The sequence below is a fragment of the Lotus japonicus genome, chromosome 4, assembly GCF_012489685.1.
Source record: "Lotus japonicus ecotype B-129 chromosome 4, LjGifu_v1.2".
NCBI lineage: Eukaryota > Viridiplantae > Streptophyta > Magnoliopsida > Fabales > Fabaceae > Lotus > Lotus japonicus.
In genome coordinates this window covers 81,187,579-81,210,218 of record NC_080044.1, presented here as the reverse complement: position 1 = coordinate 81,210,218, position 22,640 = coordinate 81,187,579, and the positions used below count along the sequence as shown (strand labels likewise).

Sequence of the window (22,640 nt, the reverse complement as noted above, 5' to 3'; positions counted from 1 at the left end):
GAATGAATAAAACCATATAAATCACCATTAAGTATTCCCCTGATTTACTTACTTGATTTTTGGGAATTTAATATCGAATTTTAACGTGTGTTTTTTTGACAATGTGCGTTAAGCATAATAATAACAACAATTTTAAAACAATTGATCTTTTGGTGAGCATTTCAAAACAATTGATAAGACCTATTTATCATCTCCTCCATTACCTGCCAAATTGTTGCAACAATTATTTCACTAATATCTAATTTATTCTTTAACCGTAATTTTAATTTATCCTCTAAACTTCATTACCGTGTCGTCTCCATTTCCCCTCTGAACTCATTCTTTTCTTTTGCTCGATTCAACGGAAAAACCCCGATAAGAATGCTGGCATCCATGAAGCACCCGATTTTCCTTCTTCTATCTTCCTCAAATGCATCTCATTCGGTTGCCACAATTATGGTTTTTTTTCCTGCAGGACCTCTTCAATGTCGCTGTTATCATTCTTTGGAGAAGAAGATATGATGGGAATGAATTATTACTCTTGAGCTACCCACTAATCCTGGAGAATGAGGCCCTTTGATGCTCAGGTTGTGCTCGTGTTTGTTCTCATTTCTCAAAATTATTTAGTTGTTGTCTGGATTTTAGTCTTATTGTTCCCTAAATTCTTTCATCGTTCTCCAGAATAGGCATGTTGATTCGAGATATCGATCGCCTGAAATATCAAAGAACGCCTCAGAAGTATGAAAGGTAGAATTTATCTTTATATCTGATTTTATAATATTTCAATTACTGAATTGAATCTTTGTTTTCTTTTTGTTCTGTTCAATCAAACCTCAGAAACTTTCACAGTAGCTTTGAGTCTTTTCGTTCTTTTCGGTCTTTAACCGTGTAAAGTTGAAATTCCTAAATTAAGGATTTGGCCAAATAATACACTGAACTAACCACCTAAATACACATGACTACCATAAAGCACAGAACCGTGTAAAGTTGAAATTCCTAAATTAGGGATTTGGCCAAATAATACACTGAACTAACCACCTAAATACACATGACTAACCATAAAGCACAGAACCGTGTAAAATTGAATTTAGGAATTTCAACTGAGTTTACACGGTTATGTGCTTTATGGTTAGTCATGTGTATTTAGATGGTTAGTTCAGTGTATTATTTGACCAAATCCGCAGGAAAAAGGGGTGTTTAGGGTGTTTCTACTATTCCTATGTCTATGAATCATTATTCGCTTTATTTGTCCTCAAGTGGAAGCACATTTGTGATAATACAGTATATTTTCCGGGTTAAACCCAATCATCTTTTACTGTAGTTTATAACATTACTAACTCAATGAACACATATAAAGTAGATACTAGAGTCATTTTTTCCAATAATTACGCATGACGCTTGCTCTTTCTACAGTTACATATGTTGTTATGCCCCAGGACATCACACTAGTATCTTATATACATGATGAGCATGAACTTTTACGATGATTTTTTTTTTGTAATCTCATCATTTCAGACCAATAAAAGTTGGTATTTAACAAGAATCTTCGCCAGAAAAAATTATAAATGTGGCCAGAGGGGATGCTAGGAAGACCCAGAAATCAAAAGATTATGAGCTTCTCAACATGTATACTCAACTTGAAAACTTGAAACATGCACATCCAAACAAGCACTAAGTATATCTCAAGATAGCAACAGCTTGGAAAACTTGAAACTTACATTACACCTGATGTGTTAAACTCCCTATATAAGAGCAAATATACTAATTCCAGTAAATTCAATGGTACTTTCAGTAGCACTCTTTACAAAAATGAAATCCCTAGGATGAATGGCTAAAACACTCTCAAATAGCAAGGACTATGACACTTAGATAGCATACAACCTGACAAATAGGGGAACAAGATAAATACATGAAAAATTGATTAAAAAAAAATTCAGAGCGAAGCATAGGGATGGCATATGACACGAGCAGACTGAACCTTGGAATGGAAACAATGCCGGAGACAAGAAAAACAAAAACCATTTGCATTATGACTCGGAAGTTACAAGAGATTTTTACGTACAAAATTCAGGCCTGATTGACATATAAAACAGGGACAAGCCCAGCCATCTTGCCATCCCTGCCAGGGCGTTTCTTCTTAACCTGCAGCAAGAAGTAGGCAATCAGCGACTGATTTTCCACCATGCAAGGTTATAAACCTGAGGAATCTAGGGAAATTCTAGTTATCTAAATCTAAACTACAGACAAGATACAAAGAGATGACTCGTTAAAGACTTACATAAAACCAGCCATCTACTTCGTACTCAATCTCAACCTCTTCTCCAGCGGTTAAACTCAACTGTGAGGAAAAACAATGAAATTAGTTATCTCTGGGTTTGCACCTAAAATACCAATCATAACTCTACAAGAAGACATCAAGAGAGAGGACACACCAGGCTAAAAGCCTAGTTCAAAGAAATATTAAATACACATCAACATGAGAGCACTTAAAGAAGTAAAACCAATGAAGTTAAAAAATTTAAATCAAATTACTTCATCGTCTCCTCCAGCTGTGAAGTCATAAAGTGCAGATCCAAATTGTGGATTTCCAGATGAAATTCGTTCCTCATCTTGAGACCCAAAACTTTGAGATCCGCTCCCTGCCAGGGGGTTCTCGAATGATTCATATCTTTGCGTGACAGAGGATGAGTATGATGGCGGCTCCTCTCTTATCTGAAAAAATTTTGAAAATTTAATATCAAAACTAAGTTTAGAAGAATGAAATATAACTAAAAAAAAGCAAAGGGATCATACCGGAGAACCAGGACCCTCATATAGAGAGGAACCACTACCTCGGCTTGTTTGTGCCTTGTCCTGCCATTGATGATTCAGATTCCCATAAGTAATCTTAAATGCAAAACATAAATTTGCCAATGAGAGTGTCTATGTCTAAACTCTAAATAAAAAGCGAATGAGTCTGTGATATTACAATCTTCAAGTATGACAATTAAATTAAGAGTTCATTCATGTAATATTATTATTAGAATATTTATAAAACATCTATGCATGAGAGAATGGTGCATAATAGAATAGGATAATTTATGATTTTTAGGAAAAATGGTACTACCAAATATTTACGGAACTAATCTTATTCTTAAGGATTTTAAACTATCCTTTATTATTATAAAGAGGATTATTGAGTTAGTGTTTCTTATCAGATCACAAGATAATATATCACCAATATCATATTCTGTTATATCTATTATTTCTTTTTCTCCTTCTATACCTAAACCTTATAACTCAACAATTATAGTGCAAATCACATTACTTGAGCCACCTGAATAACTTAAGGGTTTTGATTTTGTTGCCACCCACATGCATTTCACGCCACCCTGATACCCAAAATACCCTGAAAAAGTAATACCATATTTTATAAGTGCGGAATGGAAGGAATTCACACGTTTATTTAACCGTACTTATATGTGCGGTTCATGGGTACTTTTCTGCACTTTATGTGTACGGTACTTGGTTTGTTTACCGCACTTATAAGGACGGTATGCCATACTTACCAGTTACCAATCCACACTTGATAAGTGTGGTGAGAGGAGAGAGAGTAATGGGGGGTGGTGGGGTTTTTTTTAATAGGGGTATTTTGGGGTTTTTAAAAATTAAGGGTGGCACCAAAATCAAAACCCATAACTTAAAGGGAGTCCTATACAGACAGATGACGATGACACCAGTCCCTAAAGACCAATAAATGAGGTCCAAAGGCCAATTGCCTACACAAGAACATTGATCCACAATCCCAACTGTGGAAATTCATTTCTAAATGGTTTAAACGGTTCTCTCATATAAAAATGCACTTCCCTTTGTATATCTACCCTGATTTCTGAATATGTTGGTAAGTTTGTATGTATAATCCAGAGGCGTTGTTATATTTTCTAACAAAAATACTAAGACTTGACCATTCAATCCCCATGTTAAATCAGACTATGCATTGCATAAGTCCTCTCAAAGCCAAAAAAATAGGGAAAAGAGGGGAAAATATACAACAATTAGAATAGCATGGTATATGTTGTAATACGCATTGACTAAATCATAATATTTAGTACCGTAGTTGCTCCATATGTGGTTGGCCGTGAACTAAACAGTGAAGGGTAGCTCATTCCACCAAAATGGGATGATATCGAAGTTTCAACTGAACCTGTTGAATCGGGAGATGATGATCCCAATGACTTTGCATCATCTTCCTGTTATTGCAAGGAATGGATTTAAGTAATAAATCTCAAAAAGTTCAAGACCCAAAGCCTTTTATGTTTAAGTTAAAAAAGATCCGGTGCAATACTTACCTCTAGTTCTGAAGATTCTAGAAGTGTTTTTGCCCACATATCATCATAGCTAACTGAAGGCCTAGAGATAATATTCTCTTCATCAACTTCTGGGGCATCTGTTCCAGCGCCCGCCAGAAATTCATTGACCTATAACCCCCAAAGAGAAGCATTTCTTTAAAGCCAACTAAGTTTCAAATAACAGGATATTTGCAGTTAAGTTTGCACGTGTTTTGTGTGTGTGTGTGTGTGTGTGTATTTGTACAGATGTAGAAAGAAATATACTTTGCTATTCCCCTAAAGCCAGTTTAAAAATCTAAGAAAAGCAACAAATTAACCAACTCATACCCTATTCATTGCTGGTGCATTGTTTCCCCACAAACCATCATCTCCAAGGTTTGCCGCCCAGGCATTTACTAGGTCATCATCAAGTGTATCAGGTTCAGCAGCGGGAGGTTGGGATTCATAGACAAGTTCAGATATGCCGGTGGCAACAGCTGGATCACTCAAACCAGTTGATGCACTAATATTGTGGTGAGTTCGATAGATGTCAATGAGTTTGGCACTGTCAAAATATTTAGAAGAAAACCACAGTTAAAAAATAACACAACCACAACAAATAATTTTTTCATGGTTTAATCAAAACATCATGATTAAATTATGAAGAGAAACGTCATCACTACAACTGAAAGGGGAGATTTCTGGTTTGATGTCCACTCTTAAACTAAGTTGGGGAGTTTTTTTAAGGTTAGGGACAATTTATGCTATTTTTGAGTGTATTTATTTGTTGTTCTCAACAGAGTGAATTTTCCAGTTATGGTTTTAATGTCAACTCCTAAACCTCAGTTCAGATGACCAAAACAGAGTTCCTTGGCCTATTTTTAAAAGTTATCCTCACTTCTGATCCACTCTGCTATATGTAAAAGTGAAGAGCCTATAGGTGTTTTAAGCAAAGCATGAGTAGTTTGCACGATAAGCCCAATTACATAATGCATTCCAACAAATTGGTACCTTGTTGGGCCCAAAGGTAGATACTTTGTTCTTGGAACATAACAAAACAATGAAACAAGGTCTAGCAGCCTTTCATGGGTTTCATATAGTTTCTTCAGCTCATCATCAGTCCATTCTTTCTTAGCATTGTCATGATTGCGTATTTCCCTAGTCAAAAGCAGAAGTTCATTAGCATTAGTAATCAAGATCATAAATTTGAAGCAAGCAGGAAATTAGGACATGGCTCTCACTTTATCAATTCATCTTGTGCTCTATACATCTCATCCAAAACCTTTATCATAGGACTTAATAAAACTCCAAGGCCTGTACCACTAGCTCCTTGATCTTCTCCGTTACTAAGATGCATATCTGAGAACTGTGACTGCAGACCACCTTGAGCCAAAGTATGCAAAAACTCATAAATCTGTAACCTGAAAGGTTCACCAGATCTAATTGCCATAGTTGTAAGAGCCTGAGCAGCAATAATTCGAATCTGTATGTCCATTTAACAGAGAATATTTAAGTTAAACAGAGAGAACCAATAATCATATAGTAAAAATGAACACAAACATATATACCCAGTGGTTGAATCAGTTTAAAACTTAGGGTAAGCCAACTAAAATTACACTATAATAATAAAACTGTCATGAACCAACTATCACAACATGAATGATTTTATATTATATTTCTAACACACCCCTTCATGCAAGAGTTTAGGCTTGAAATGTTGACAGTGCACAGGCCCTCCAACCTTGTGTTGAAATTCAACATTTTATTAGAATAATGGGGGCACTTAGTCATAGAGGGTCTGATACCATGTCATGAATCAAATATCCCAAAGCTTAAGTTGTTTGAAGAAACATGAACTATTTTATGTTGAAAACTGTAAATGAGAAAACTGATTAACATTGATTTGTAAAAGCTACAGATTCAAGAGATTACATCAGTATTTATAGAAGAGCACTTAGCTTGTTGATCAAGCTAACAATCCTAACTGATTCTGTTATGACAGCTGTTATGACAGCTCAGCATAACTAACTATCTAACTGATTCTGTTATGACAGCTGTTATGACAGCTCAGCATAACTAACTATGACAGCTAACACTAACTAACCCTATAACTGACTGCATACACAGTCAGCAAGCTAACTAACAGTAGCTTCTCTTACACGTTACATAGTGTACTCTAATAGACCCCCTCAAACTCAAGGTGGTGAGGAAAGGATTTTCTCAGCCACATGGAGTTTGGAACGAAGAAGCTCAAACCGGGTTGGAGAAAGAGCCTTGGTAAAAATATCTGCAAGCTGGTCTTCAGAAGGAATATGGTGAACAAAGAGAGAGCCATTCAGCACCTTTTCCCTGACAAAAAAGATATCAAGCTCCATATGCTTTGTTCTGGTGTGCAGAACAGGGTTGTGTGTTAAAGCCACAGCCCCCATGTTGTCACAGAAAACTCTAGGAGAAGAAAAGGGGACCTTGAGCTCTTGCAACAAAGATTGTATCCAAAGTAACTCAGCAGAAGTATTGGCAAGGCTCCTGTATTCAGCCTCAGTACTGGACCTAGCAACTAAGGTTTGCTTTTTGGAACTCCAAGACACCAAGTTAGGACCAAAAAACACACAAGATCCTGAGGTGGACCTTCTGTCATCAGGGTCAGAACCCCAATCAGCATCACAAAATGCAACAAGAGGAACTGTAGAGGACAAGGAACAAGGATTGAGGTGAAGACCATGATGAATAGTACCCTTAAGATACCTTAAAATACGTTTGACAGCCTTCCAATGATCTTCTAAGGGCTGGCTAAGAAACTGGCAAACTTTATTCACAGCAAAACTGATTTCTGGCCTTGTGAGAGTAGCATACTGCAGGGCACCAACAATGGACCTGTACAAGGTTGGATCTGCAAAATAATCAGACCCATACTTGCTCAACTTGGCACCACCAATCATAGGAGTAGAAATACCCTTTGCTTCCCCCATTTCAGCTCTTTCAAGTAAATCATGTATGTACTTGGTTTGAGTTAAAAGCAAGGACCTATCTTTCAAGTGATGAACCTGAACTCCAAGAAAATAATCAAGCTGACCCAGTTGCTTCAGAGAAAATTCAGAGTCAAGATTCTGCACTACTTGCTGTACCAAAGGCAGAGAATTGCCAGTAATGATGATATCATCCACATAAACAAGAATGTATATGACTGAACCTTTTATGTAAAAAGTAAACAAGGATGGATCACACTTGCTAGGTGTGAACCCATACTTAACTAAGGCTGACTTTAACCTTTCAAACCATGCTCTAGGGGCCTGTTTGAGGCCATAGAGAGCTTTGTGTAGCTTGCACACAAGTGTAGTATCTGAATTCTGAAAACCAGTAGGTTGAGTCATATAAACCTCCTCTTGGAGAGCTCCATTAAGAAAGGCATTATTCACATCTAATTGGTGAATATGCCACTGCTTGGTGATGGCCAAAGTGAGAATAAGTCTGATTGTAATAGGTTTGACCACTGGTGAAAACGTTTCTGAATAGTCAAAGCCTTTAACTTGATGATATCCTTTGGCAACAAGCCTAGCTTTATACCTATTAATGGTTCCATCTGCATTCTCTTTAATTCTAAATACCCATTTGCATCCAATAGGCTTCCTATCCTTAGGAAGAGGGACTAAAGTCCAGGTACCATTAGCCATCAAAGCATCATATTCTGCCTGCATTGCAGTTTGCCATTTGGGATCCTTAAGAGCCTGTTTGGTAGTTGTTGGTTCTGCCTGAGTAAGAAGCAAGGTGGGGAACAATCTAGGCATGACAATGCCAGACTTGGCCCTTGTCTGCATAGGGTGAACATTCCCAACTGGTTGAGGAACAGAACCAGCAGAAGAAGATGTAGATGACTGATGTCCTTGGGCTGCTGAACCAGAAGAAGCTGAGGGCAAGGGAGAATGCATGGGCTGCTGCTGGACAGAAGAAACACTGTCTGCATTGTGCTCAGGAGAAGGTGCAGAAATAGCAGCAGCAGTATTAGGTTGCTGAATGTGTGCAGCAGCAGGTATGAGAGGAATAACAGAAGACAATCCTTGTCCAGAAGTTGCACTCTCATTAGGATTAAACAGTGCATGATAGGGGTATGTAAACTCATCAAAAATGACATCCTTGGAGATGTATATCTTGCCTTCATTGTCCATGCACTTGTAACCCTGATGTGTAGAAGAGTATCCAATAAACACACAAAGCTTGGATCTCAAAGACAACTTGGAGTGAGTATAAGGTCTGAGATGTGGATAACAAGCACAGCCAAAGACCTTGAGAAGCTTATAATCAGGTTGCACCTTGAAGAGCTTAAAGTAAGGACTAACATTGCCCAAAACTGAGGTAGGCAATCTGTTGATGAGAAACACAGCTGCAAGGAAAGCATGATCCCAAAACTGATATGGCAAATGAGCATGTGCTAGCAAGGAAAGACCTGTTTCAATTATATGGCGATGCTTGCGCTCTACACTACCATTTTGATGATGTGTGTAGGGACAAGTAAGCCTATGAACAATCCCTAACTTAGTGAAATAGGGTGTTAAAGGCTTAAATTCTGTTCCATTATCAGTTTGAACTGATTTAAGTTTTAAACTGAATTTTAACTCAACCATGGCTTGAAACTGAAGGAAAACAGAACATGTATCAGACTTCTTCTTAATGGGAAAAATCCAAGTAAAGCGAGAATAGGCATCAACACAAGTAAGAAAGTATGAAAATCCACAAGAGGACTCAATGGAAGCTGGTCCCCATAAATCAGCAAACACAAGTTCCAAAGGAGAATGATAAACAGTACTAGAAGAATGAGAAGGTAGTCTATGTGATTTAGAGAGACAACAAGCTGAACAAACTGTAAATTTTGCTCTATTAGGTACTGGAATATTACAACTATTGAGAGCTGAATGCAAAGCCTCATGATGAGGATGTCCTAGTCTAGAATGCCATAAACCATAAGAGGTTGGGCATACAATAGTAGATGATTTATTACTAGAACTAGGAATAGTAGAACTAGGGAAAACAGCTGACAAGGCAGAAACTGAATCTGAAACAGCAACTGGAGGCAAGGAACTTGGAACTTGAACAGAAGATCTCTTGGAAAGAGAAGGAGTGTGCATGCCTTCAAAGACATACAAGCCATCTGGACCAACATGACCTTTAAGAAGAACCCTAGATGTGACCTGACATTTCACAACACAAAAAGAGGAGTGAAACTCAAAGTAAACATTATTATCTCTTGCAAATTTACTCACACTAACCAGATTTTTGGTTATATCAGGAACTAAAAGCAGATTTTTGAGAGTGAGTGTGGTGTTAGTATGATAGGGAGAGGGAAAGGAAGCAGATCCTATAGAGAGGATTGGCAAACCTTGTCCATTCCCCATGAAGATGTGATCATTACCAGCAAGAGAAACACTATCTGAGACAACTGATGCATCATTAGTCACATGGTGAGTTGCACCAGAATCAGGGAACCAAGTGCTCAGATTTGCTGAGGCAGAAGAGCCTCCTGCTTGTGATGAACCTGTGATCATAGCTTGAGGTGGTCTTGCATTGTAATTTCCAGGTCTGTGCCCTACACTTGTGAACTGAGAAGAGGATGAATTATTCCAAGGTGTACCAGCAAAAGGATGAAAACCAAACTGCTGAGGACCAAAAGGAAATCCTGGAAAAGAGGAACCAGGTCCAGAGTATTGTTGTTGTCCAAACTGAGTTGGATTTCCAAATTGAGGAGAACCACAGTAAGGAGAGAAACCAAACTGAGGCATAGGAACCATAGGGAAATTAGGAAATTGCATTCCATAGCCTGAGTTCATGCCAGACATGCCAATAGAAGGAGTGGAAGATGCACGATGATAGCAGATACTGGCATCATGACCATACTTCTTGCAGATCTGACATTGCACACTGCGATTGTTGCCTCTGCCTCCGCCACGTCCATTGTAGCCACCGCGAGAGTTGTTGCCTCCGCCACGTCCATTATAACCACCACGACCACGCGAATCAGAGAAACCACTGCGCTCATCACCGCGCTCATCAAAGGAGCGCTCCTCATAGGAAGAATCGACGGAACTGGAAGCATAATTTGCCTCAGAAGGCACCGGCGACGGCGCCGACGATGGAGGTTGCGTCGCTGGCGGCGGCGAAGCCTGCGTCAGCAGCGCCGATGGAGGATTCGCAGTAACCTGACGAGATCGAGCGCGATCTAGCCGCGCTTCATGCGCGATAATCATTGCTTCGATCTGCGAGATTGAACTCGGTGTTTCACGATTATAGACAATCGTTTGGAGATGACTGTAATCCTCTGGCAAACCATCAAAAATTGCTTCCAATTGTTCACGATAGGAGATTGGATCTCCAATAGTGATCAACGCATTAACGATCGACTTGATACGTTTGAGATACTCGGAACACGACTTCGATCCCTTGGAGATGGATCGAATTTCAGATCGCAATTGCGTTGACTGTGCGAGAGAGTGTGCTTGGAAGAAATCGAGCACTGCCTCCCACACTTGCCACGACTGAGAACAGTTCACCACCGTAGGAAGCACCGATGGCGAAAGAGACGAGAGTAACCACGTGAACAGAGCAGAGTCTTGCTGCTCCCAGATTTGATATGCAGGATTCTCCACTGCATTCACACGATCTTCTTCACTGAGAAATCGTGGTGGAATCTCAGGACGAGCAAGATAACTCTGCAATCGATGCGTACGAACGATCCCTTCCACATGCTGCTTCCATGAAAGGAAATTCGTATCATCAAGCTTCAGTGAAAGCTTGTGAACAAGAGTTGAGGAACTCAACTGTGGTTGAGCCACTGCAACTGGAACGGGAATCGGAATCTCAGGAGCTTCTTCAGCCATGGTGAAGAAAATGAAGAAGAAAAATTTGAGAAGAGAGACCTCAAGGATCGTACCCTGCTCTTGATACCATGTTGAAAACTGTAAATGAGAAAACTGATTAACATTGATTTGTAAAAGCTACAGATTCAAGAGATTACATCAGTATTTATAGAAGAGCACTTAGCTTGTTGATCAAGCTAACAATCCTAACTGATTCTGTTATGACAGCTGTTATGACAGCTCAGCATAACTAACTATCTAACTGATTCTGTTATGACAGCTGTTATGACAGCTCAGCATAACTAACTATGACAGCTAACACTAACTAACCCTATAACTGACTGCATACACAGTCAGCAAGCTAACTAACAGTAGCTTCTCTTACACGTTACATAGTGTACTCTAATATTTTATATTATACTTCCAACAAAAACATATCATCGTTCCTATACATGTAGTGTAATACCACTTAACAAATCACTTCAAATCTTGAGATACGTGAAGGCTACAGCATGCCACTAACCCTAAAAAAATGGCACACCGTGTCTCACTCTCATGAGAAAAAAACTGTGGGATACATTAATAAAAAATTCAGCACATTAAATTTCATCAGTTTCAGATACACATTTACCCTAATAGCCTTGTCACTTCCCCATCCACCCCTCGAGAAATGCCCCACCCCTCCCTCCACCAGACTTGGTCACTCCTGCTCTTAAATCCTATCTGCAACCAGCACTATAGGTCCTCTTTGCCTCCTCGCCACCACCTATGCATACAGAACTTATAGCTGTCCTCCCTCCATCACTGCAACCACATTGCACCAAGCTTCATCATGCACGACCACAGTAGCCAACAGTCTGACACTCAATCTTCTCTCTACTACAACTCAATTGGCACCCAAAGCCCAACCCTGGCACAATATCTCTCAATTGAGACATCTATTGCATGGTGCCGCGCTGCCAAGCTTCCCCTCCCCACCACAAGCTCCATCATTCCCTTGTCTTGAACTCATTGTGGAGCCACCGCAGATCTCGTCGTTCCCTTTTATCTGTCGTTCACCACCGAGTTCTCTCTCCTCCGTTGATCTTCTTTGCAAGCCACGACCAGACCTCCACCCAGCTCCACCTTTACTGTCCACTTCCCCCTCACCAGCCACGGTTGTCCACAGTCCACACTGAGCTGATCAACCTCGACGCTGAAAGCTCAAGTGAGCCTGACTACCTCTCTACATGGCCTTGCTAGTCTATCCAACCCCCATCAGCTCTGTGCAGTTCTCCGTTGTTTGCCTAATCTGCTCCCAGCGCATTGTGCCATCTTCTTCCATGGATGGCTACTTAACCACCGGGGAGGGAGAAGGGGAAAGAAAATGAGAGAAGCAGAGAAAGAGAACAGGGAGAGCGGGGGCATTTTTTTACTATTATAAAATTTTATAGGTATTATCATATGGTAACACCGAAGTCTCCACCTTGAGATAGATGTAACAAACGAGGAATAGGAAAGAAAGGGAGATCACTCAGATAAGTAATATATACCTCCCAGCTGCCACTGAATGCACACCTCTGGAGCCTAGTCAAGGCACCAGCTAGAGTAGGATTACGAGAACTAGCAGCAGCTACCATTTTATCAGCATCTAACATCATCAATGCTGTACCAGGAGGGGTTGCAGATTCCCAAGCATACTCTGAAGCAGCATAATTTGCATTCTCTCCAAGAAACCAAACCTAGAGATAAGTTGCAGTAAAGAGACATTTCAGTCAACATGTTATAGGGACGCAGAAGCTGAAGAACAAGTAAGGTCTTCTGCATAAATAGCAAAGCTTACAGCAGCTTGGACCAGTCTTTGCAGCGCAAGAGCAGACTTCGGGTCAGATGCAGAAACTCTGTCCACTGAAGTAAGACCAAGCATTGATCCTGGTTGTGGAGGTGGTAGATCAAGAACAATTGTCACTGCTTCTAAAGCTTTATGTTTCCCATCAGGACCGGCTCCAACAAGACAAGTCTGAAAACAGATTATTCATCTAGTCAATCATTCATTGAAGTCAAAATCATCAAGGATAGTTAAAATTGATGAAACGAACATGGTATCTGTGTGTATGCATGCATCTACATATGTGATGTGTGCAGACGCATTTTGCATTTATCTCTACATATTATCCTTTTGCCACTCCATTACAAACAAATGCATACCAAACAGAAATTCAAAAAGTTGTCAATTTAAAAAGTATACAAACTTACCTTCCAAAGCAGTTGTAGCACATCAGCATCAACCTTTCCTGGAACTTTAGTAGCAAATATTCTAGCAATTTCAAGAAGAGTAACAGCCATATCTGGAGAAGCCTTCAAAGAAAAATTGAAATTATGTTAAAGAAGATCTATGCTTGAAAACAAAAGCACATGATCTTGAATGAAGTTGTATGAAGTTTACAAGGAAGGACAAAAATATGACAGTGTTACGTCATCACAATCACCTGGCAAAACATATTTTTAAAAATCTCACTGATATTCAAGCTCATACCCCCTCAGTTACAGCACTTTCAGTTTAAATCCTTATTCAATGCAAGGACAAACAATGCTTCAACATCTTACTAAAAAACACGCAAGAAGAAAAAGTTTGAATGTAATTCAAGTTATTCAACAAATGATAACTTAACCAAACAAAATATATTATTAACGTTTTGAAAGAAAAGAGGAGCATGAGATATAAAACTACTCAAAAGCCTTCGCATGTATGAATAAGTTTTTACTTTTTAGGAGAGTTGGTCTATGACAAGGTATTAAAGCCTCCATGACTAGGTCAAAAAGTTTGATGTTTGTTGTCCCACTCTTTTAAAAAGTTAAATTACAACAAAAAAAGTAGGGTCAGCATGTGCATTGTTCATGGATAAAATCTAAAAGGCCCATCTATAATCCTTCACCTAACAGCTCAAGCATTTAGCAAAAATATTGCTGAAATTCAACCATAGATTTGTTGCTTGAAAATTCGGGAGCATATAACCTAATCCTATCATTAAATTTAGTCCACCATGTCACCACACCTTCAAATAATTCTTTGTCAAACAAACCAGAGTTATTAACCGTGATATACCATTCATAAGAAACAATCATTTACCTTAAACCGAGCATGCAGAGTGAGTAGTACATCATTCAATAGGGCTGCTGGCCAAGCTGGATCAGAAAGTTCTGACGCAATAATAGATTCTAATTCATCAAATGAGTCAATTGGGCCTTGCATCCAGATTAATGCCTTGATCACCATAGCTCGTACATAAACACATTCACAGGCAACTGTTGTCCGTACCACTTCCATTAATGAAGCCAACATACCCGCAATGGTATCTCTGCCAGCAGTTCCATTAGATACTGAAGAAGTTCTTCGGATGCCTACACCAAAGTATCAGTTAAGTACGTAAATAGATAATAAATCAGCATACATGATACAACAATCCATTCATCTTTTTTGTGCATCAACCAGATCATTATGCAACAGTACAGATCATACGCATGCAGGAACAAACAAAATTAAGTGACATTAGCCACATATATCACAATGGTTACAGAAGTAATGGAGGAATATAGTCTAGAATAGGAACTAAATGCTTCAACGAAATCATGTGGGGGGCCCAAAAAGGTTTGATTTACTGAAATAAAAAGGACCAAAAAGTCAAAAACCCTGTTTACAATGCTATGCAAGCATGCAATATTAAACATTACTTTCAGGATGTGTGCTTTCATCTGAATCATTTAAATCTGTATCCTCAGCAAATGTATTGACATGTGCTCCTTCATCAACATCCTGTATGCCCATAGCAAAAGCGGCGGCCCGACTTTTCCCCATTTCCTGAACAACTCTAGCTGCTGCATGAAGCACGGGTCTAGAAAAGCTTCGGAAAGAACTCTCTAACCTGAAGAGCAGTAAATAGCATACAATATGCATAAATATTAGACAATTTCTACTTCACACAAGTTTAACAACTTGAGAATTCAACAAGACAAGGTAGACATGCACACAGAAATACACAATTGAGTTTCTGAACCTTCTCATTACAAGTTTTATAAGAGGCTGTGGTCGTTTTATCTTCTTTGATTTATCTTTAGAACTTTCCTTCGATGATGCCTCCGGCAACTTGAGAATCTCCCTAGTCAAACGATACCACCCAGCACCACGCTCCTCAGTCCTAAAAAGTGTAAACATGAGAAGATTACATCCTACCCAATCATAGTAAGCTAACATCGTACCTTTTAGAGAGTTTAAAATCTAGCCAAAAAAAGAGGAAAATATGGTTAAATATGAGAGTATAGAGAGTATTTGTATGCGACATAAATTATACCTCTCAGTGTTATCATATTTTCCAAGTATACACAAAACTGCCTCAAAGCAGACTCGTTCACTGGGATCCAACAGAAGTTGATAGAGAACTGAATTGAACTGAGATCTAATATCTGGCCTCTCTGTACATAGAAATAAAAAAGAAATTTGATCATCACAAACTTCTCAAGGATCAATTTTCATCCAAAAAAAACACAAGTTGTTAAGTACACCAACCATCTAAAGCTTTAGCTCTCGATATTGTACAGCACAGCCTCGCTAGAGAAACTCTAGCAAGAACATCATGCAAATGGAGAACATCTTGTAAGGCCCCTGTAACATTTACCAAAACAGTCATGACCAAATATTCTAACTATGGCAGAAGAACATAAACATAGTAATTAAAATACACAAATCCTTATTTCTTACTATGAAAGAAATAAATTAGAGCACAAAAACAAAGAAATTAAGTACGCAAACATTTTCCATATTGTGGACTTTGTTTAGAAGTATACACAGAACTTGAAAAATACAAGACCAATATTAATATGTGCTTAGACATATTTTACCGACAGAAATTCTTAGTCCTTAAATATTGGGTTTTTACAAATTAAAGAAGACAAAACCTTCAATGTCATATTTAAACTGTCAAACAACCAATTATCCCAAAAGCTTAAGTTGTTGGGTAAGGGCCACATGAAAGGTTTTTATATTACATTTCTAACACGCCCCCCTCACGCAAGAGCTCATTTAGGCTTGAAGCATGGACAATGCACAGGCTCACCTACCATGTGCTTAAATTCAACTTCTTTTTTTTAGAAGAATTGGAGGCGGTGGGGATCGAACTCTAGACCACTTAGTCATAGAGGCTCTGATACCATGTCAAACAACCAATTACCCCAAAAGGTTAAGTTGTTGGGTAAGGGCCACATGAAAGTTTTTATATTATATTTCTAACACAAACAAAAAAGAAATGAAGGAAGCAAGAGATGATGAAGATCCAAAAAGCATACCTCCAGGCTGCACATGCTTTCCTGCAGAAGAATATCCAGGAAGCATTAGATTTAGGGGAATAGACTATGGAGAAGTTTGTTACGAACATTAAATTGCAAAATGATGTGTAATGAACATTCAAATAGAAAATTGTTATGAAGTTGTGTGCTGTTACCTAAGGCCATTGCAACAGCATAGGGGTCCCTAGCAGCTATCTCAGAAACAATTTCCAGTGCATGTCTCACAGCAACCGGATCAGCAAATGATATCCTGAAGTCAACTCTGTTTAGTCCTGAGAACTATAAACCAGAAACACGGAATGGAATAATAAAAAGCTAATAAACAATGCAACATCAATGCCAGGTCCAAAATAAATTAAAAGCAAGAAGCAAAAAATTGTAAGTAAAGCATATGTCCACAAAACTATCATTATTTCTTCCCAAAAATATGAAACAACTGAAGGAATATAATTGAATCCATGCATTTTTGTCCTTGATACCTGTTTTAACTACTGAGCACAAAACAATGCAAAAACAAACTATCATCAGTTTCTAATACTAAAAAATAGATTGGGGACACACAGGCAACAAAGACACGAGTCAAAGATGGTTTTTCATTCCAAAAAAAATTATTACTGGGGGGAAAGAAGGGAATGATCAAAGAGGGAATCAAGAATGCAGCAAAGCTGTTCAATCACAATAAATCAGAAATCAAACCCCTTTGAGGAATGTCAATTATTTGGGATCAAACAAGAATATTTAAATAAAAAGAACTCACAAACCATAATCACCCAAGTCTAATTTTGCTCAGGCCAAATGCATCACAAACCACAAAAGAAAGATCAATACTTTAACACATTACATAAAGGAGCTGCCTAGCGCATAACGCAAGTCACATACAAAACAGAACTCAACTGCATGTTGCAACAAAAGAACTTCATGCAATCATTGTAAATATTAGATATAAGAGTAATAACTTACCCTTGTACACCATAATGCAGAAATGCTGGATTTCCAGGATCAAGAGGGAGTCTTCTCAGAGCACTCAAGGCAGCATATTGCAAATTGCTTCGAATTATAGACTATAAGATCAATCATATAATGAAACATAAATAGGATAAAAGATTAACTTTGAGTTCCATAACAGATTGAAAAATATTAACTTTGAGTTAAATTTTTAAACAAGAAAAGGAAACATGTATATAAGGATAAAAGAAAGAATACTTCAAAGCCATGATCTTACTTCTTTATCACCACCTTTAGCGCCCAGTATGCCTTTCTTTTTCTTTTGTGGAGTATCACCAACCTGAAAATCGGAAACAAAATTACTTTCTGAAAATTACAGAGTATCACCGACCTGAAAATCTGAAGAAAGCCCATATACTATAATAATCTTACAACTCTTTAGATAAACAAAAAACTTTTTTAATTTTATGGAAAGTGAGAGAAGGGAGGATAAGACATCTCTCAAACAGAAAAACTACAGTAAAAAGGCAAGATACAAAATTTATCCAAATAAAGAAGTCCTCCAATCCCTTCATATATCAGCCAATAGAACTCTTAGGAAGAAGCCATGACTAAACATCATAAACCAATCAAATTTTTCCCCAAATCGAGTATAGGGACACAGATTTTCCTTTCAAGCTACATGCATTTCAGCTCTGCCAAAGACACCAAATAACAACATATACAGTGAACTGCCACATAAATTTGCCCCCTGACCAAAGATCCAGATCTTAATTAAAAGAAAAACTCTAAACTCTGGAGGCATACCCATGAAACACAGCAGCAGTTCCAAACATTTTATTCCAAATAGAGGTGGCTACAGGAAAAATAAAATAAATGTGCGGAAGTCAATATCTAATATACATAGAAAAAGATAATAGGGAAAGCACGAACCTTCTCTAGTATCCCAAATACAATTTCATACAATCTGGACAAAATTTCAGAGTTGGTTGAAGGAGAATATGTAAGTGCCTTCAAGGATTGTAGTCTTCGAGCATGAACTTCAAAGCATAAGTGAAAAAGGAATCAAGACATCATCTCAAAATGGAAGACATCCTTCAACAACTAAAACTCCTGCAATACTTAATAGTGTGTCCAATTTGATTTTCAAACAGGTCCAACTTATATTTACCAAAAAAAAAAGTCCTGCCTAATTCCAATGATTCCAATGTGTCCTCTGCCTTAATTCCAATGACTCAATCTAGGGTGCATCCATCATGCCTTTTAATTCCTAATTCCATTTTCATTAGTCAGAGCATAATATCAATTATCAACCAATTTTTTTTTCTTTCTTTAAATCCAGACATTCCCTTCCACGGAATATTCCATTTCATGGAAATTTCCTCCCTCTAATGTACCAAAATCACTTTATGCTTTAAGACTCCGTAAATAATTTGTCTAAAACTCTATCACCTAGAAGGCTATAACACAGTAATTTCCCATCTCTCCAAACTTTGGCTCCATTCACAAATGTACTTTATGTAAGGACACCAAACAAGAAAGAAAAAGAACAAATGCCGTATTAATACACAGCTTAAATCATATGGGTGCGCAGGCATGCCAATTGAGAATTCTTAACATCTTCAGGTAAATTCATTTACAAAATTATTGCAGTGAACAAGGAATTCGTCAATGAAACTAGCAACCAAAGAGCAAAATAGCTCTTTCACGTGCTGATGCACACTTGCATGTGCACACGTATACATACAATATGCAACATTGGGCCATAAAATGTTTAAAAATCATTAAAAAAATGGGGGATTAGTCACTCACAGTCTACATCAGCATTTGTAGCTGCAGCACTAAGCTGCTCTACTATTCGTGGCACAACATCAGCTCGAGTAACACCCCCAACTGCATCGATGTCAGCCAGAGCATCCCAATTAGGGGTGGGTATCCCACCACCTGTGCTCAACCCTTGGGGACCGGTGTCAGACAAAATTCTGGCCAGGTAATAATAGACATATCGTAGGACATTTCTATCTTCACATTGTTGATTTAGCTACAGAGAAAAGAAAAATACATGATTTTCCCAGAAAGAAAATTCAGTATAAGGTATAAAAACAAAGAATGCAAGACGCGGTAAATCACATACATTAGAGAATGTTAAATTTCAAAGGAATTGAAGCATACCATAAGAAGAGATGGAGCGAGCGAAGGGTCCACGGAATTATACACAGCAAGTTTTGGAAACACATGGTGCACTAATTGCCGAACAGATTTTTTCTGAAACCATGTTACCATCAAAACCAAAACATGAGAGAGTCTCTACTTTCCCATCCAAACACAAAAGCATAACCTAGAAATGAAAAAAGCTACACTCACCTGATCAGAAGTGGCAGCTAGCTCATGGATACTTCTCGCGAGTTGTGCATAGGAAACTGGCTGCAAACGAAAACGTAGTACGAAGATTAAACGCACTGAATTACGCATTATCAATCAATATTACCTTCTTCTACACAGTGATTCGCTATCAAGTAACAACTATAAACTAAACTATGGTCCATGAGAACACAGAGCTTGCTTTCAAGTACGTGCACAAAATCGATATCGTTGAACTCAAAACTAACTGATCTACGATGCACGATGAATCAAATATCAAGCAAAACGCAAATTCTAGGAAGTTAAGAATTAAGTAATGAAGAGAAGAAAGTGCGGAACCTTCTTCTTTTGCTTCGTTGACATGATATTGGTCTTGACTGGATTCAAAGCAGCTTTGGCAGCAGAAATGGTGTCATTCTGGATCTGCATCAATGTGGCTCTCTTCGATTTCTTCTCAGTAGCGGGTTTACCCAACGCCGAGGGCAGAGAAGTCGGAGGCGTTGCTGCCGGAGATGGAGCAGTGGCGACCGCCGATGATGATGCCGGCGCTGGGGTCGGGTCCGCCGTTATCAGATCCATCAGCGTGGTTCCCGACGAGTCCTGCACAAATCGGAAAGTTAGGAACGATTGGAATTTCAGAGGAAAATGTATGAAGTGTGATGTGAGGAATTACCGCCATTGGTAGAGAGTGAGTTGCGATCGCTCAATCCCCTTTCGCTCTGATCTGTGTTGTATCTGCTGCTTCGTCACCGCGGGGTGGCCAACCGTGAAAATGGACGATTTCCGCCATTGTTTTATTCCCTTTTTGTCTTAAAAACTATACATTTTTTGCATTTCTTTTTCGGTTCTTAAATGATAATCACTATATTTTATTATTGATTTCTCTTTTTAAAAAATATATATAACCACCTTAAATTTTAATTTAAATCTAGTATTCGTACAAATAAGTATTCATGATTTTTTTTTAAATATGAATCTTAAATTTCATTTATAAAGCATCGTCCAAAAAAAAGTGGTTGTCGTCATCTATGTCCCCGCATGACTCAGTTAGGGTTGTTTAGGATTTTCCACCGCTAGTGAACGCGGGTCCTAATTGTTGATGGTAGCTGGAATCTAACCTCGCATCGTATGGATTGTGCCGCTGTGATTCGCAATGCTCACGATGCTTGGATCTTCAAGGTTTCTATTAGCTTTGGTCATGGGAGTGCTTTTCTAGCGTAGATTTTGGCTCTAGAGACAGGTTTGAAGCATGCTTAGAACCTTGGTTTTAGGGAGGTGACTTGCCTCGGATTGTAGGAATGTGGTTGATGTGCTTTAGCCTGCGACGAATGGTTCAACTTGCAAGGCACGAGACACCCTTCAGCTGGCTAATGAGTTACTGGGTTGGAACTGGGAGGTCTGGATTGTTTATGTATTGCGGGAGAAGAATAATGCAGCAATTTTTTTTGGCTAAACAAGCTTCGAGAGAAAATTCCCCTCGACGTGTTTGGCGGCTCCCTCCGTCCGATGTCATTGCATTGCTTTGCCTTGATGCTCTAGTCTAGTTTGTGTGTCTTTTAGCTTTTCTTTTATAAAATAAAATAACATCAAGAAACATAGATTTAGTTTGTAGGTGTATTTCCTATTTACCTTGATAAAAAATATTAGTTTGTAGGTTCTTTAAACAATTTAATATTCAAAACTAAAATGATCCCAAAAATATAATTTACTTCTTTGGGATTGTTTTTCTCAACTTATAAAGATATGGTGGAAATGATGTTTTTAAAACCACTCAGGTTGACCAATCGAGACACGTATTTAAAGTTCAATGATCAAATATCTAAATAATATTTTTTAGATTGTTTATGTCTCGCGGGAGAAGAATAATGCAGCAAATTTTTTGGCTAAACAAGCTTCGGGAGAAAATTCCCCTCGACGTATTTGGCGGCTCCCTTCGTCCGATGTCATTGCATCGCTTTGCCTTGATGTCATAGTCTAGTTTGTCTGTCGTTTAGCTTTTCTTTTGTAAAAAAAAAAAACAGCATCAAGAAATATAAATTTAGTTTGTAGGTGTATTTCCTATTTACCTAAATAAAGAATATTAGTTTGTGGGTTCTTTAAACAATTTAATATTGTAAATTTCAAAACTAAAATGGTCCCAAAAATATAATTTACTTCCTTGCGATTTTTTTTTCTCAACTTATAAAGATACGATGGAAATGGTGTTTTTAAAACCACTCAGGTTGACTAATCGAGATACATATTTAAGGTTCAATGATCAAATATATCTAAATAATATTTTTTAGATTTTTATGTAATATACTTAACAATAACAATACAATATTACGTCTATAACTTTTCAACGTTGAAAATTAAAAGTCTAACCTCCGTCATTTTATCTATTTTTTGTGTTTTCCTCTTCTTCTTTTCTTATCCACTTCTTCCTATCATTTAGATAAAATTTTATCTATTTTTTGTGTTTTCCTCTTCTTCTTTTCTTATCCACTTCTTCCTACCATAACCTCCGTCTCCTCCAATGCCTCCATCACGAAAGCTTTAACTGGTGCCACATGAGTTTAGAGAATGGTGTTCAGTAACTTCTATGTCTACTCTAAAATTGCTAAAAATATTGGCTTAACAATGGAAACTACTCAATGAGGTGAAATAGCACGAGCCCCACATTGTTAGAGTTTCACCTCTAGGGTAAAAAAAAAAGGATGAAATTGGATTTTGGGTATTTACTTCCATATATTTTGATCTCTTTATAATTTCCTGTTAGTAGCCATGAGTGTTTTTTTTTCAAGTTGTTTAATGTGTGAGCAAGGAGCCTGATTTATAATGGATTTTCTAGGGCTTATAAAAAAAAAACAGTGTGTTTTCTAGTTCTTTGTTGTAATGTTATTGT

At 38.1% G+C, this 22,640-nt stretch overlaps 1 protein-coding gene across 1 annotated transcript; it reads right to left on the bottom strand.

Moving 5' to 3' along the window:
• Positions 1-1,677: 1,677 nt before the first annotated feature.
• On the bottom strand, positions 1,678-20,586 carry LOC130714372 (uncharacterized). Its single transcript, XM_057564274.1, has 27 exons — positions 20,430-20,586; positions 20,096-20,356; positions 19,760-19,819; positions 19,568-19,660; positions 19,208-19,436; positions 18,329-18,435; positions 17,673-17,735; positions 17,411-17,511; positions 16,606-16,700; positions 16,451-16,471; positions 15,675-15,770; positions 15,460-15,580; positions 15,166-15,306; positions 14,843-15,033; positions 14,241-14,512; positions 13,367-13,468; positions 12,954-13,130; positions 12,664-12,852; positions 5,528-5,769; positions 5,298-5,444; positions 4,635-4,851; positions 4,308-4,436; positions 4,071-4,208; positions 2,773-2,832; positions 2,512-2,691; positions 2,258-2,317; positions 1,678-2,121 (listed from the first exon to the last, which is right to left on the bottom strand). Exons 1-27 carry the CDS (start codon positions 20,433-20,435, stop codon positions 2,047-2,049), a joined length of 3,573 nt encoding a protein of 1,190 aa, XP_057420257.1. The 5' UTR covers positions 20,436-20,586; the 3' UTR covers positions 1,678-2,046.
• Positions 20,587-22,640: the final 2,054 nt, after the last annotated feature.